Raw genomic sequence first — 17,622 nt, forward strand, 5'->3', positions numbered from 1 at the left:
CTTCCTTCAGTCTGATTGGATGGATCTCCACCTCCTTCCTTCAGTCTGATTGGATGTCTCTCCTCCTCCTCCCTTCAGTCTGATTGGATGTCTCTCCTCCTCCTTCCTTCAGCCTGATTGGATGTCTCTCCTCCTCCTCCCTTCAGTCTGATTGGATGGCTCTCCTCCTCCTCCCTTCAGTCTCTCTCTGCTCTCCTCAATCCCATCACCCCCCCCCCCCCCCCCTCTCTCTCTCTCTGCTCTTCATCTGTAGTCAGCGAACCTGCGGGGCGTATCCCTCCTTCATCAGCCCCTCCTCGTAGTCCGTCTGACACAGGATCATATTGTTCTTCAGGAAGAACTTATCTCCCACACAAAACCTAGAGAGGGAGGGAGAGAAAAGAGAGAGTTTATTGAGTTTAATTTTTGAGTTGTTGACTTTTTCTTTTTTTTTTTACAGGGACAGTGCACATTAATCAACGTTTCAGTAAAAGAGACGGTTTTAGCCAGCCGGCTAATTTTCAACCGCAGTCCCTGGGCAGGTTATTAAAAACAATTACAATATAGACAATCATTGATCAGTGAGCACACGCAGAGCAACATAGGACAGACAAGACGTAGCACACGCAGAGCAACATAGGACAGACAAGACGTAGCATACAGACAGAGCAACATAGGACAGACAAGACGTAGCATACAGACAGAGCAACATAGGACAGACAAGACGTAGCATACAGACAGAGCAACATAGGACAGACAAGACGTAGCATACAGACAGAGCAACATAGGACAGACAAGACGTAGCATACACGCAGAGCAACATAGGACAGACAAGACGTAGCATACACGCAGAGCAACATAGGACAGACAAGACGTAGCACACGCAGAGCAACATAGGACAAGCAAGACGTAGCATACAGACAGAGCAACATAGAACAAGCAAGACGTAGCATACAGACAGAGCAACATATAACAAGCAAGACGTAGCATACAGACAGAGCAACATAGGACAAGCCAGACGTAGCATACAGACAGAGCAACATAGAACAAGCCAGACGTAGCATACAGACAGAGCAACATAGAACAAGCAAGACGTAGCATACAGACAGAGCAACATAGGACAAGCAAGACGTAGCATACAGACAGAGCAACATAGAACAAGCAAGACGTAGCATACAGACAGAGCAACATAGGACAAGCAAGACGTAGCATACAGACAGAGCAACATAGAACAAGCAAGACATAGCATACAGACAGAGCAACATAGAACAAGCAAGACGTAGCATTCAGACAGAGCAACATAGAACAAGCAAGACATAGCATACAGACAGAGCAACATAGGACAAGCAAGACATAGCATACAGACAGAGCAACATAGGACAAGCAAGACATAGCATACAGACAGAGCAACATAGAACAAGCAAGACGTAGCATTCAGACAGAGCAACATAGGACAAGCAAGACGTAGCATTCAGACAGAGCAACATAGAACAAGCAAGACATAGCATTCAGACAGAGCAACATAGGACAAGCAAGACATAGCATACAGACAGAGCAACATAGAACAAGCAAGACGTAGCATTCAGACAGAGCAACATAGGACAAGCAAGACGTAGCATTCAGACAGAGCAACATAGAACAAGCAAGACATAGCATTCAGACAGAGCAACATAGGACAAGCAAGACGTAGCATTCAGACAGAGCAACATAGAACAAGCAAGACATAGCATACAGACAGAGCAACATAGAACAAGCAAGACGTAGCATTCAGACAGAGCAACATAGAACAAGCAAGACATAGCATACAGACAGAGCAACATAGGACAAGCAAGACATAGCATACAGACAGAGCAACATAGGACAAGCAAGACATAGCATACAGACAGAGCAACATAGAACAAGCAAGACGTAGCATTCAGACAGAGCAACATAGGACAAGCAAGACGTAGCATACAGACAGAGCAACATAGAACAAGCAAGACGTAGCATACAGACAGAGCAACATAGGACAAGCAAGACGTAGCATACAGACAGAGCAACATAGGACAAGCAAGACGTAGCATACAGACAGAGCAACATAGAACAAGCCAGACGTAGCATACAGACAGAGCAACATAGGACAAGCAAGACGTAGCATACAGACAGAGCAACATAGGACAAGCAAGACGTAGCATACAGACAGAGCAACATAGAACAAGCAAGACGTAGCATACAGACAGAGCAACATAGGACAAGCAAGACGTAGCATACAGACAGAGCAACATAGGACAAAAAGCAGCAAGACAAAATCTATAAAAGCAACAGAGTGTTTCCACACCTCACAAGTTACAGACAACATGGAAAGTGGCAATACACAACTAGGGATTATGATCACAAATCTGACTGGCCTTGAGCTTCATGTTTTTATGGTGAAAGTGTGATATGTGGTACAGTTATGTGTGTCTGATGGCAGTGTATTCCAGACATGGGAAGCTCTCACAGAGAAAACAGATTTACTAAAGGTGCTTTTCCTTAATAAGGGAACTATTACAGTCACCTCTCATGGCAGACCTTGTGGATCTGCTGCCATAAAAGTGGGTTCTCTGTATAACAAAAGTTCAGAGTGGAGGGGGAGGAGCCAGGCCATTTAGGATCTTGAATACAAGACATGCGTCGGTGTATTGCACAAGATTTTCCCAACTCAGGAGCTCATGCTTTCTGAGGATGTGACAATGATGATGGCTATTGGGCTTCCTATCAAGCACTTTGAGAGCCTGTTTGTAGACAGACTGAATAGGTCTTAATGTTGTACAGCAAGCTTGGGTCCAACTAGTCAAGCAGTATGTTAAGTGGGGGAGTATCATAGATTTGAAGTACAGTTTTTCTACCTCTGTAGTCAAACAATTTCGTGTGAATCGGAAATTAGCTAGGTTGAATTTGGATATCTGAATGACCTTTTTCACCTGCTTTTTAAAAGAGAGGTTGGAATCGAGTATGATGCCAAGGTACTTAAAATCAGATACCACCTGGAGCTTCTCCCCTGACACATAGAGTCACTGAGTCACTTTGTAACCTGGACCGTTATAGTAGTGAGTCACTGAGTCACTATGTAACCTGGACCATTACAGTAGTGAGTCACTGAGTCACTTTGTAACCTGGACCGTTACAGTAGTGAGTCACTGAGTCACTATGTAACCTGGACCATTACTGTAGTGAGTCACTGAGTCACTTTGTAACCTGGACCATTACAGTAGTGAGTCACTGAGTCACTTTGTAACCTGGACCATTACAGTAGTGAGTCACTGAGTAACTTTGTAACCTGGACCGTTACAGTAGTGAGTCACTATGTAACCTGGACCATTACAGTAGTGAGTCACTATGTAACCTGGACCATTACAGTAGTGAGTCACTATGTAACCTGGACCATTACAGTAGTGAGTCACTGAGTCACTTTGTAACCTGGACCATTACAGTAGTGAGTCACTGAGCCACTATGTAACCTGGACCGTTACAGTAGTGAGTCACTATGTAACCTGGACCATTACAGTAGTGAGTCACTATGTAACCTGGACCATTACAGTAGTGAGTCACTATGTAACCTGGACCATTACAGTAGTGAGTCACTGAGTCACTTTGTAACCTGGACCATTACAGTAGTGAGTCACTGAGCCACTATGTAACCTGGACCATTACAGTAGTGAGTCACTGAGTCACTTTGTAACCTGGACCATTACAGTAGTGAGTCACTGAGTCACTATGTAATCTGGACCGTTACAGTAGTGAGTCACTATGTAACCTGGACCATTACAGTAGTGAGTCACTGAGTCACTTTTTAATCTGGACCGTTACAGTAGTGAGTCACTTTGTAACCTGGACCATTACAGTAGTGAATCACTGAGTCACTATGTAACCTGGATCATTACAGTAGTGAATCACTGAGTCACTATGTAATCTGGACCATTACAGTAGTGAGTCACTATGTAACCTGGACCATTACAGTAGTGAGTCACTATGTAACCTGGACCGTTACAGTAGTGAGTCACTATGTAACCTGGACCATTACAGTAGTGAGTCACTATGTAACCTGGACCATTACAGTAGTGAGTCACTGAGTCACTTTGTAACCTGGACCATTACAGTAGTGAGTCACTATGTAACCTGGACCGTTACAGTAGTGAGTCACTATGTAAACTGGACCGTTACAGTAGTGAGTCACTATGTAAACTGGACCATTACAGTAGTGAGTCACTATGTAAACTGGACCATTACAGTAGTGAATCACTGAGTCACTGTGTAACCTGGATCATTACAGTAGTGAGTCACTATGTAACCTGGACCGTTACAGTAGTGAGTCACTATGTAAACTGGACCATTACAGTAGTGAGTCACTGAGTCACTTTGTAACCTGGACCATTACAGTAGTGAATCACTGAGTCACTGTGTAACCTGGACCATTACAGTAGTGAGTCACTATGTAACCTGGACCATTACAGTAGTGAGTCACTATGTAACCTGGACCATTACAGTAGTGAGTCACTTTGTAACTTGGACCGTTACAGTAGTGAGTCACTATGTAACCTGGACCATTACAGTAGTGAGTCACTATGTAACCTGGACCATTACAGTAGTGAGTCACTATGTAACCTGGACCATTACAGTAGTGAGTCACTTTGTAACTTGGACCGTTACAGTAGTGAGTCCTGGTGTAGCTTGTTGTTTGCTCTTTGCACATATATCACTGTATCATCTGAAAACATTTGAACTACAGACCCAGTACAGACAGAAGGCAGATCATTAATGTACAGGCTGAACTACAGACCCAGTACAGACAGGAGGCAGGTCATTAATGTACAGGCTGAACTACAGACCCAGTACAGACAGGAGGCAGGTCATTAATGTACAGGCTGAACTACAGACCCAGTACAGACAGAAGGCAGGTCATTAATGTACAGGCTGAACTACAGACCCAGTACAGACAGGAGGCAGGTCATTAATGTACAGGCTGAACTACAGACCCAGTACAGACAGAAGACAGATCATTAATGTACAGGCTGAACTACAGACCCAGTACAGACAGGAGGCAGATCATTAATGTACAGGCTGAACTACAGACCCAGTACAGACAGGAGGCAGGTCATTAATGTACAGGCTGAACTACAGACCCAGTACAGACAGAAGGCAGGTCATTAATGTACAGGCTGAACTACAGACCCAGTACAGACAGAAGACAGATCATTAATGTACAGGCTGAACTACAGACCCAGTACAGACAGGAGGCAGGTCATTAATGTACAGGCTGAACTACAGACCCAGTACAGACAGAAGACAGATCATTAATGTACAGGCTGAACTACAGACCCAGTACAGACAGAAGACAGATCATTAATGTACAGGCTGAACTACAGACCCAGTACAGACAGGAGGCAGGTCATTAATGTACAGGCTGAACTACAGACCCAGTACAGACAGAAGACAGATCATTAATGTACAGGCTGAACTACAGACCCAGTACAGACAGGAGGCAGGTCATTAATGTACAGGCTGAACTACAGACCCAGTACAGACAGGAGGCAGGTCATTAATGTACAGGCTGAACTACAGACCCAGTACAGACAGAAGACAGATCATTAATGTACAGGCTGAACTACAGACCCAGTACAGACAGAAGACAGATCATTAATGTACAGGCTGAACTACAGACCCAGTACAGACAGAAGGCAGGTCATTAATGTACAGGCTGAACTACAGACCCAGTACAGACAGAAGACAGATCATTAATGTACAGGCTGAACTACAGACCCAGTACAGACAGGAGGCAGGTCATTAATGTACAGGCTGAACTACAGACCCAGTACAGACAGAAGGCAGGTCATTAATGTACAGGCTGAACTACAGACCCAGTACAGACAGAAGGCACATCATTAATGTACAGGCTGAACTACAGACCCAGTACAGACAGAAGGCAGGTCATTAATGTACAGGCTGAACAGGAGGGGCCCCAGTATTGACCCTTGGGGCACGCCCACATCATAGCTAAGAGTGGGCGACAGCTCACTGCTCACTCTGACACACTGAGTTCTGCCTTCAAGGTACGATTTCATCCATCTCAAGGCATCGGGGGAAAAGTTGAACTTGGACAATTTTATGATGAGAACCTCATGGTTAACAGTATCAAAAGAGAGAGATAAAGAGAGAGATAAAGAGAGAGAGGGAGAGGGAGCGAGGGAGAGAAAGTGAGACAGGTTTACATAAGCATCATTTACATAAGCATCAACCCCTAGACGGCTGTAGACCAACCCCAGCCCCTAGACGGCTGTAGACCAACCCCCAGCCCCTAGACGGCTGTAGACCAACCCCCAGCCCCTAGACGGCTGTAGACCAACCTCCAGCCCCTAGACGGCTGTAGACCAACCCCCAGCCCCTAGAGGGCTGTAGACCAACCCCCAGATCCTTAGACGGCTGTAGACCAACCCCCAGATCCCCAGAGGGCTGTAGACCAACCCCAGCCCCTAGAGGGCTGTAGACCAACCCCCAGATCCCTAGACGGCTGTAGACCAACCCCCAGCCCCTAGACGGCTGTAGACCAACCCCCAGCCCCTAGACGGCTGTAGACCAACCCCCAGCCCCTAGACGGCTGTAGACCAACCCCCAGCCCCTAGACAGCTGTAGACCAACCCCCAGATCCCTAGAGGGCTGTAGACCAACCCCCAGCCCCTAGACGGCTGTAGACCAACCCCCAGATCCCTAGAGGGCTGTAGACCAACCCCCAGATCCCTAGAGGGCTGTAGACCAACCCCCAGATCCCTAGAGGGCTGTAGACCAACCCCCAGCCCCTAGACGGCTGTAGACCAACCCCCAGCCCCTAGATGGCTGTAGACCAACCCCCAGATCCCTAGAGGGCTGTAGACCAACCCCCAGATCCCTAGAGGGCTGTAGACCAACCCCAGCCCCTAGACGGCCGTATCGATGCTGTAGCTTTATAAAAGGAGGCGTGATATTCACTATGTAGTGCACTACTTTTGACCACAGCCCTATGGGACCCTATGGGACCTGGTCAAAAGTAGTGCACTACATAGGGTGCCATTTGGGACTCATCCCAGACTACTGTTGATGAGGAGCTATCTCCCTCTCTAGAAAGACTAAACTCTGTGTTCTAAATGCCACCCTATTCCCTACATAGTGCACTACAGGGGCAACAGGTCTCTGGTCAAAAGAAGTGTACTATATAGAGGAACAGTGTTCCATTTGGGACACATCTTCCAGTCCAACGGTCCTCTGGTCTAAAGACTGTTTATCCTGTTGAGATCCCTGTCTGTCTGGGACACCTCTGTTTCCACCTGCAGCTGTTACAACAACCCTACAGACCTAACCAGCTCTCTCCTCCTCTCCTCCATTCCCCTCTCCATCCTCCGCCTCTCTTTTAGCCAGCGGGCCGCTCGACCTTTCCCACATGGGCAGAGTGGAGATTAGAGAGAGGGAGAATGAGAGGGAAGTGCTTCTGTCCTGAGGGCATTTTATCTCCCTAGCAGTGAGAGTTGGACAAAGTCAGAGCGTAGAGCACCTGTGTTTACTGGGACCGGGGGGGTGGGGGGGGCAGTGCCTGTGTTTACTGGGAAGCAGGAGTGGACGGTGCCTCTGGTTACTGGGAGAGGAGAGGAGGAGAGAGGAGGAGTCTCTGTTTGACTTCTCCCTAGCTAGCTGAGAGGAGGAGAGAGGAGGCTGAGTCTCTGTTTGACTTCTCCCTAGCTAGCTGATAGGAGGAGAGAGGAGGCTGAGTCTCTGTTTGACTTCTCCCTAGCTAGCTGAGAGGAGGAGAGAGGAGGCTGAGTCTCTGTTTGACTTCTCCCTAGCTAGCTGAGAGGAGGAGAGAGGAGGCTGAGTCTCTGTTTGACTTCTCCCTAGCTAGCTGAGAGGAGGAGAGAGGAGGCTGAGTCTCTGTTTGACTTCTCCCTAGCTAGCTGATAGGAGGAGAGAGGAGGCTGAGTCTCTGTTTGACTTCTCCCTAGCTAGCTGAGAGGAGGAGAGAGGAGGCTGAGTCTCTGTTTGACTTCTCCCTAGCTAGCTGAGAGGAGGAGAGAGGAGGCTGAGTCTCTGTTTGACTTCTCCCTAGCTAGCTGAGAGGAGGAGAGAGGAGGCTGAGTCTCTGTTTGACTTCTCCCTAGCTAGCTGAGAGGAGGAGAGAGGAGGCTGAGTCTCTGTTTGACTTCTCCCTAGCTAGCTGAGAGGAGGAGAGAGGAGGCTGAGTCTCTGTTTGACTTCTCCCTAGCTAGCTGAGAGGAGGAGAGAGGAGGCTGAGTCTCTGTTTGACTTCTCCCTAGCTAGCTGAGAGGAGGAGAGAGGAGGCTGAGCCTCTGTTTGACTTCTCCCTAGCTAGCTGAGAGGAGGAGAGAGGAGGCTGAGTCTCTGTTTGACTTCTCCCTAGCTAGCTGAGAGGAGGAGAGAGGAGTCTGAGTCTCTGTTTGACTTCTCCCTAGCTAGCTGAGAGGAGGAGAGAGGAGGCTGAGTCTCTGTTTGACTTCTCCCTAGCTAGCTGAGAGGAGGAGAGAGGAGGCTGAGTCTCTGTTTGACTTCTCCCTAGCTAGCTGAGAGGAGGAGAGAGGAGGCTGAGTCTCTGTTTGACTTCTCCCTAGCTAGCTGAGAGGAGGAGAGAGGAGGCTGAGTCTCTGTTTGACTTCTCCCTAGCTAGCTGAGAGGAGGAGAGAGGAGGCTGAGTCTCTGTTTGACTTCTCCCTAGCTAGCTGAGAGGAGGAGAGAGGAGGCTGAGTCTCTGTTTGACTTCTCCCTAGCTAGCTGAGAGGAGGAGAGAGGAGGCTGAGTCTCTGTTTGACTTCTCCCTAGCTAGCTGAGAGGAGGAGAGAGGAGGCTGAGTCTCTGTTTGACTTCTCCCTAGCTAGCTGAGAGGAGGAGAGAGGAGGCTGAGTCTCTGTTTGACTTCTCCCTAGCTAGCTGAGAGGAGGAGAGAGGAGGCTGAGTCTCTGTTTGACTTCTCCCTAGCTAGCTGAGAGGAGGAGAGAGGAGGCTGAGCCTCTGTTTGACTTCTCCCTAGCTAGCTGAGAGGAGGAGAGAGGAGTCTGAGTCTCTGTTTGACTTCTCCCTAGCTAGCTGAGAGGAGGAGAGAGGAGGCTGAGTCTCTGTTTGACTTCTCCCTAGCTAGCTGTCCAACACTGAGCACGGCTGCCTGCATCTAACTTCTCTCTCTCTCTGTCTCTCTCTCTCTCTCTCTCTCTGTCTCTCTATCTCTATCTCTCTCTGTCTCTCTCTCTCTCTGTCCCTCTCTGTCTCTCTCTCTCTCTCTCTCGCTGTCTCCCCCCCTCTCTCTCCCCCCCCCCTCTCTCTCTCTCTCTCTCTCTCTCTCTCTCTCTCTCTCTCTCTCTCTCTCTGTCTCTCTCTCTCTCTGTCTCTCTCTCTCCCCCCTCTCTCTCTCTCTGTCTGTCTCTCTCTGTCTCTCACCCCCCCCTTTCTCTCTCTCAGTGGTGTGGGGGAGTGATGGTGGAGTGGACAAGAAGAGTCAGAACACCTGAATCTCTGCAGGGTTTTAGGCCTGGTATTCTTTACTTTTCTAGGATGGGAGGACAGAACCTTTTGTTATACATAACTACTCATTAAGAAGTCTCAAATATCTTTTAAGCCAACATACAATATATGTGTTTTGGGATTTTCTCAGGTTTCATTCAGATGACATTAGAGGGTTACATCTTTATGTTGTGGAACCTCATTTACTTATGTTGATCCTTTGTGAGACTATGTGGAACTTTGCTTAAACTTTAATTTGTTGTATTAGAGAAGAAGCCAATCTCAGGTGCAGCCTTGCTGACTGGGCACCCATCCATTACACAGGATCAAATATCCTCAGGTAATCTCCATCCTTCCTGCTTGTTGACATGGCGATTAACACCAGGCGGAGGAGTGCTCAGTCTAATGGTGTCAGCCCGGCCAATACAAACGTCTGCTTTAAAATGACACATTATTTTCCCAGAATACATTCGTTTTCCGTCTCCTCTGACACTGTGGCCCCCTCGTTCGTTCTCTGCCTCTGTCCCTCCATCCTGTTTTCTCTCCTCCCTCGTTCCGCTAATAGGATTCCTCTCCTTTATAGCCTTCTCTTATTTTACTCCCTCACGTTCTCTCTCTCTCTATCCCTTTCTCCCTATCTCTGTCTCTCTATCTCTTTCTCTCCCCCTCCCCCTCTCTCTCCAATCACAGCTCTTGCCCCCCCCCCACCCCCCCCAAACACACACACTTATGTCACATAGACAAATGATTTCTGCTGGGTGAAATTTCAACAGCATATGATGAGGATATTGCACTATGCCCTAACAGAGCTGTGTCCACTAAATTACCTGGGTAGAGTCCCAAATGGCACTCTATTCCCTATGTAGTGCACCACCAGCCAGGGGGAGGAGGAGGAGGAGGAGGAGGAGGAGGAGGAGGATATTGCACTATGCCCTAACAGAGCTGTGTCCACTAAATTACCTGGGTAGAGTCCCAAATGGCACTCTATTCCCTATGTAGTGCACCACCAGCCAGGAGGAGGAGGAGGACAGGAGGAGGAGGATGGAGAGGAGGAGGGGGTGAGGAGGGAAGGAGGAGAAGAGAGGAGAAGGAGGAGGAGAGGAGAAGGAGGAGAGGAGGAGGAGGAGAATGGAGAGGAGAAGGGGAGGAGGAGGATGGAGAGGAGAAGAGAGGAGAAGGAGGAGGAGAAGAGGAGGAGGAGAAGAGAGGAGGAGGAGAAGTCGGAGTACGAGGAGGAGGAGGAGGAGAGGAGGAGGATGGAGAGGAGGAGGAGAGGAGGAGGATGGAGAGAAGAGGAGGGTAGGAGGAGGATGGAGAGGAGGAGAAGAGGAGGAGGGGATGGAGAGGAGGAGGGGATGAGGAGGGGAGGAGGAGAAGAGGAGGAGGGGAGGGGGAGGATGGAGAGGAGAAGGAGGGGAGGAGGAGGATGGAGAGGAGAAGAGGAGACGAGACGAGAGGAGAGGAGAAGGAGAAGGAGAAGGAGAAGGAGGAGATGAAGAGGAGGAGGCAGACGAATGGCTTCCACAGTTTTCATCCCTGCACGCTCACAGATATATTGGTCCGCCAGCTATTTGCCCCAGAGGCTCACCGTTAACCAGAGTACTCACTTTCTCAACTGAAGGAACAGGGAGGGAAGGAGGGAGCTTGTCAAAGAAATGAAATAGTCTCTGTTAGCTGTACCAAGGCTGCTTCCTAAAAGTCCCCCTATTCCCCAATGGGCCCTGGTCAGAAGTAGTGCACTACGTAGAGAATAGGGTACCATTTGAGACTCAAAGCCAGTCTCATTACCATTACAATGAGGTTATTGGTTAGACAACACCAGGGATTCATTGTAACAACAAGATGTAAATCATGTTTCCCACCCAGGTTTAATGCTGCTGGGCGATCAGAAACATACCCAGAGTTTGACAGGGGGTTTAAATGAACGTCTCAGGTATATCACATGGATAAAATGTCTTATATTACATCACTGAATATTCATCTGTTAATATTCAAATCCCGATACTTTTCTTGCAAAATAATGAAATAAAATGAAATTAAGTTAAATTAAAAATAAAAACCTGGAGAAATACAGACTAACCTGGAGGAATACAGACTAACCTGGAGGAATACAGACTAACCTGGAGGAATACAGACTAACCTGGAGGAACACAGACTAACCTGGAGGAATACAGACTAACCTGGAGGAACACAGACTAACCTGGAGGAACACAGACTAACCTGGAGGAATACAGACTAACCTGGATAAATACAGACTAACATGGAGGAACACAGACTAACCTGGATGAATACAGACTAACCTGGAGGAACACAGACTAACCTGGAGGAATACAGACTAACCTGGAGGAATACAGACTAACCTGGAGGAATACAGACTAACCTGGAGGAACACAGACTAACCTGGAGGAATACAGACTAACCTGGAGGAATACAGACTAACCTGGAGGAATACAGACTAACCTGGAGGAACACATACTAACCTGGAGGAATACAGATTAACCTGGAGGAATACAGACTAACCTGGAGGAATACAGACTAACATGGAGGAACACAGACTAACCTGGAGGAACATAGACTAACCTGGGGGAATACAGACTAACCTGGAGGAATACAGACTAACATGGAGGAACACAGACTAACCTGGATGAATACAGACTAACCTGGAGGAATACAGACTAACCTGGAGGAATACAGACTAACATGGAGGAACACAGACTAACCTGGAGGAATACAGACTAACATGGAGGAATACAGACTAACCTGGAGGAATACAGACTAACATGGAGGAACACAGACTAACCTGGAGGAATACAGACTAACATGGAGGAACACAGACTAACCTGGAGGAACATAGACTAACCTGGAGGAATACAGACTAACCTGGATGAATACAGACTAACCTGGAGGAATACAGACTAACTTGGATGAATACAGACTAACCTGGAGGAATACAGACTAACCTGGATGAATACAGACTAACCTGGATGAATACAGACTAACCTGGAGGAATACAGATTAACCTAGAGGAACACAGACTAACCTGGAGGAACACAGACTAACCTGGAGGAACACAGACTAACCTGGAGGAATACAGACTAACCTGGATAAATACAGACTAACCTGGAGGAATACAGACTAACCTGGAGGAATACAGATTAACCTAGAGGAAAACAGACTAACCTGGAGGAATACAGACTAACCTGGATGAATACAGACTAACCTGGAGGAATACAGACTAACCTGGATGAACACAGACTAACCTGGAGGAATACAGACTAACCTGGAGGAATACAGACTAACCTGGAGGAACACAGACTAACCTGGAGGAATACAGACTAACCTGGAGGAATACAGACTAACCTGGAGGAATACAGACTAACCTGGAGGAACACAGACTAACCTGGAGGAATACAGACTAACCTGGAGGAATACAGACTAACCTGGAGGAACACAGACTAACCTGGAGGAATACAGACTAACCTGGATGAATACAGACTAACCTGGATGAATACATACTAACCTGGATGAACACAGACTAACCTGGAGGAATACAGACTAACCTGGATGAATACAGACTAACCTGGAGGAATACAGACTAACCTGGAGGAATACAGACTAACCTGGAGGAACACAGACTAACCTGGAGGAACACAGACTAACCTGGAAGAACACAGACTAACCTGGAGGAATACAGACTAACCTGGAGGAACACAGACTAACCTGGAGGAATACAGACTAACCTGGATAAATACAGACTAACATGGAGGAAACACAGACTAACCTGGATGAATACAGACTAACCTGGAGGAACACAGACTAACCTGGATGAACACAGACTAACCTGGATGAATACAGACTAACCTGGAGGAATACAGACTAACCTGGAGGAATACAGACTAACATGGAGGAATACAGACTAACCTGGAGGAATACAGACTAACCTGGATAAATACAGACTATACAGACTAACCTGGAGGAACACAGACTATACTGACTAACCTGGAGGAATACAGACTAACCAGGATAAATACAGACTAACATCGAGGAATACAGACTAACCTGGAGGAATATAGACTATACAGACTAACCTGGAGGAACACAGACTAACCTGGATAAATATAGACTAACCTGGAGGAATACAGACTAACCTGGAGGAACACAGACTAACCTGGAGGAATACAGACTAACCTGGAGGAACACAGACTAACCTGGAGGAATACAGACTAACCTGGATAAATACAGACTAACCTGGAGGAATACAGACTAACCTGGAGGAATACAGACTAACCTGGAGGAATACAGACTAACCTGGAGGAACACAGACTAACCTGGAGGAACACAGACTAACCTGGATGAATACAGACTAACCTGGAGGAATACAGACTAACCTGGAGGAACACAGACTAACCTGGAGGAACACAGACTAACCTGGAGGAATACAGACTAACCTGGATGAATACAGACTAACCTGGATGAATACAGACTAACCTGGATGAACACAGACTAACCTGGAGGAACACAGACTAACCTGGAGGAACACAGACTAACCTGGAGGAACACAGACTAACCTGGAGGAACACAGACTAACCTGGAGGAACACAGACTAACCTGGAGGAATACAGACTAACCTGGATGAAAACAGGTGCCCCAGACACCACAGTGATTCTCCTCCTCCCCAGACACCACAGTGATTCTCCTCCTCCCCAGACACCACAGTGATTCTCCTCCTCCCCAGACACCACAGTGATTCTCCTCCTCCCCAGACACCATAGTGATTCTCATCCTCCCCAGACACCACAGTGATTCTCCTCCTCCCCAGACAACACAGTGATTCCCCTCTCCCCAGACACCACAGTGATTCCCCTCTCCCCAGACACCACAGTGATTCCCCTCTCCCCAGACACCACAGTGATTCTCCCCCTCTCCCCAGACACCACAGTGATTCCCCTCTCCCCAGACACCACAGTGATTCTCCTCTCCCCAGACACCACAGTGATTCTCCTCCTCCCCAGACACCACAGTGATTCCCCTCCTCCTCAGACACCACAGTGATTCCCCTCTCCCCACCACCACCCTTAATTCTTAAAGTGGGACTGTGTGATGCTGCTGTGGTCTCTGGGCTGGGGGTCGGGGGTCACCCAAGGGGGTGAAGGGAAGGGGAGAGGGACAGAGGAAGGCAGGGAGGAAGAGAGGGATAGCTCTAGGGGGTAGAAAAGATGAGTCTCAGCCTCCCTCCATCCAGCAGGCCGTTAGCCACATATCAGCCCTGGGGGACAGACAGACAGCTAATCGATATGGGCCTGTCGTCCCTCTCCTCTCAAGCCTCATCAGCCAGCCAGACCAGACCGTCCCTGGACCAATTTACCCCTGATGAGGCTAGCTGCTGGAGGTCACGGTCTGGGTCTGGGTCCTGGAGTCCCAGGTGGTACCCTATTCCTTATGTAGTGCACTATGTTTCACCAGGGCCCTCATAGTACATATCTGGTCAAACGTAGAGGCTGCAGCACAGCAGCTGGGAGCAGGGGAGGGGGACAGGGCAGGGGAAGAGCAGAGCTGATAGTCTCCAGTCTGCAGCAGGGGAGGGGGACAGGGCAGGGGAAGGGCAGAGCTGATAGTCTCCAGTCTGCAGCAGGGGAGGGGGACAGGGCAGGGGAAGAGCAGAGCTGATAGTCTCCAGTCTGCAGCAGGGGAGGGGGACAGGGAAGGGGAAGGGCAGAGCTGATAGTCTCCAGTCTGCAGCTGGGAGCAGGGGAGGGGGACAGGGCAGGGGAAGGGCAGAGCTGATAGTCTCCAGTCTGCAGCAGGGGAGGGGGACAGGGAAGGGGAAGGGCAGAGCTGATAGTCTCCAGTCTGCAGCAGGGGAGGGGGACAGGGAAGGGGAAGGGCAGAGCTGATAGTCTCCAGTCTGCAGTCTTGGAGCTGACTGACTGACTGGCTAACTGGCTGACTGGCTGACTGGCTGACTGACTGGCTGACTGGCTGGCTGGCTGACTGACTGACTGGCTGACTGGCTGGCTGACTGCCTGCCTGAATACCTGACTGGCTGGCTGACTGACTGGCTGACTGCCTGCCTGACTGGCTGACTGGCTGATTGCCTGCCTGAATACCTGACTGGCTGGCTGGCTGGCTGGCTGGCTGACTGCCTGCCTAAATACCTGACTGGCTGGCTGGCTGGCTGACTGGCTGGCTGCTGACTGGCTGGCTGGCTGACTGGCAGACTGACTGGCTGGCTGACTGGCTGGCTGACTGACTGGAGTGAGGCTCTGTAAGAGGACAGTAGAGTGACATGTATTGGGCTCAGTAGAGCCACTGGTGTGTGAGCGTGGCCAATCAGACACCATGTCAGAGGACCCATATTGCCCTCCTCCTAGACCATTACAAGTCAGATGTTGTGTGGAGAATCATTCCTCTCACTTACCCTGGCAGAGTGTTGCCTTAACTGGTCATATCAACTCATCTTCTATCTTAACAAGTGTCCTTAGTCTCCGTGCTTCTATCTAAGAGGAAAACCACTGTGTGATTTAGAGGAAGTGAACCCCCCCAGTACAGGAACAGGTCATGATCAGAATGATGTCTTCTCCCAGCTAACAGGAGAGAGACTTCCCCTCTACTCTCTACCCAGCCTCCCCTCTCTCCTCTACCCAGCCTCTCCTCTACCCAGCCTCCCCTCTCTCCTCTACCCAGCCTCTCCTCTACCCAGCCTCCCCTCTACCCAGCCTCTCCTCTACCCAGCCTCCCCTCTCTCCTCTACCCAGCCTCCCCTCTACCCAGCCTCCCCTCTCTCCTCTACCCAGCCTCTCCTCTACCAAGCCTCCCCTCTCTCCTCTACCCAGCCTCTCCTCTACCCAGCCTCCCCTCTACCCAGCCTCTCCTCTACCCAGCCTCCCCTCTCTCCTCTACCCAGCCTCTCCTCTACCCAGCCTCCCCTCTCCCCTCTACCCAGCCTCCCCTCTACCCAGCCTCTCCTCTACCCAGCCTCCTCTCTACTCAGGCTCCCCTCTTTCCTCTACCCAGCCTCCCCTCTACCCAGCCTCTCCTCTACCCAGCCTCCCTTCTACCCAGCCCCCCTCTACTTTCTACCCAGTCTCCCCTCTACCCAGCCTCCCCTCTACCCAGCCTCTCCTCTACCCACCCTCCCCTCTACCCAGCCTCCCCTCTACCCAGCCTCCCCTCTACCCAGCCTCCCCTCTACCCAGCCTCCCCTCTACCCAGCCTATCTCCTCTACCCAGCCTCCCCTCTACCCAGCCCCCCTCTACCCAGCCTCCCCTCTACCCAGCCTCCCCTCTACCCAGCCTCCCCTCTACCCAGCCTATCTCCTCTACCCAGCCTCCCCTCTACCCAGCCTCCCCTCTACCCAGCCTCCCCTCTCTCCTCTACCCAGCCTCCCCTCTACCCAGCCTCTCCTCTACCCAGCCTCCCCTCTACCCAGCCTCCCCTCTACCCAGCCTATCTCCTCTACCCAGCCTCCCCTCTACCCAGCCCCCCCTCTACCCAGCCTCCCCTCTACCCAGCCTCCCCTCTCCTTCTACCCAGCCTCCCCTCTACCCAGCCTCCCCTCTACCCAGCCTCTCCTCTACCCAGCCTCCCCTCTACCCAGCCTCCCCTCTACCCAGCCTCTCCTCTACCCAGCCTCCCCTCTACCTAGCCTCCCCTCTACCCAGCCTCCCCTCTACCCAGTTTCCCCTCTACCCAGCCCCCCCTCTACCCAGCCTCCCCTCTACCCAGCCCCCCCTCTACCCAGCCTCCTGTCTACCCAGCCCCCCCTCTACCCAGCCTCCCCTCTACCCAGCCTCTCCTCTACCCAGGAGGAGAGGGGGAGAGGAGAAGAGGGTGGACTTCTTTGTGCTGTTTACATCCTTGACTGTAGTCAATGTAACCGTCTCCGTCTGATCCGTGTATGTGAGCGTGCGTGTCTATGCAGGTGTGTCCTGTACGTGTGTATAGTGGCTGACCAATAGGAGCAGGGGATAATTACACTATGTAGCCTCTGGTGAACTGCTATCATTCACTCTGTTTGCCCCCCAAATGGCACCCTCTTCCCTTCACACTGCACTACTTTTCACCAGAGCCTTAAGGTAAGTAAGGTTGCCATTTAGTACAAATCTTCTGTTTATCAGTTGGTACATTTCTCTGACCTCGCTCCTCAGAGA

At 49.8% G+C, this 17,622-nt stretch overlaps 1 protein-coding gene across 5 annotated transcripts in view; it reads right to left on the bottom strand.

The window, feature by feature from the left end:
* Positions 1–203: 203 nt before the first annotated feature.
* Positions 204–17,622, bottom strand: part of LOC110499738 (LIM domain only protein 3) — a 121,676-nt gene continuing 104,257 nt past the window's right edge. For all 5 annotated transcript variants that reach the window (XM_036956696.1, XM_036956697.1, XM_036956698.1 and 2 more), the window contains exon 4: positions 204–359. In XM_036956696.1, coding sequence (XP_036812591.1) covers positions 254–359 — 106 coding nt within the window. In that variant the 3' untranslated portion in view covers positions 204–253. The remainder of the gene's footprint in view (positions 360–17,622) is intronic.

Source organism: Oncorhynchus mykiss, chromosome 21 (genome assembly GCF_013265735.2).
Source record: "Oncorhynchus mykiss isolate Arlee chromosome 21, USDA_OmykA_1.1, whole genome shotgun sequence".
In the NCBI taxonomy this organism is placed as follows: Eukaryota; Metazoa; Chordata; class Actinopteri; order Salmoniformes; family Salmonidae; genus Oncorhynchus; species Oncorhynchus mykiss.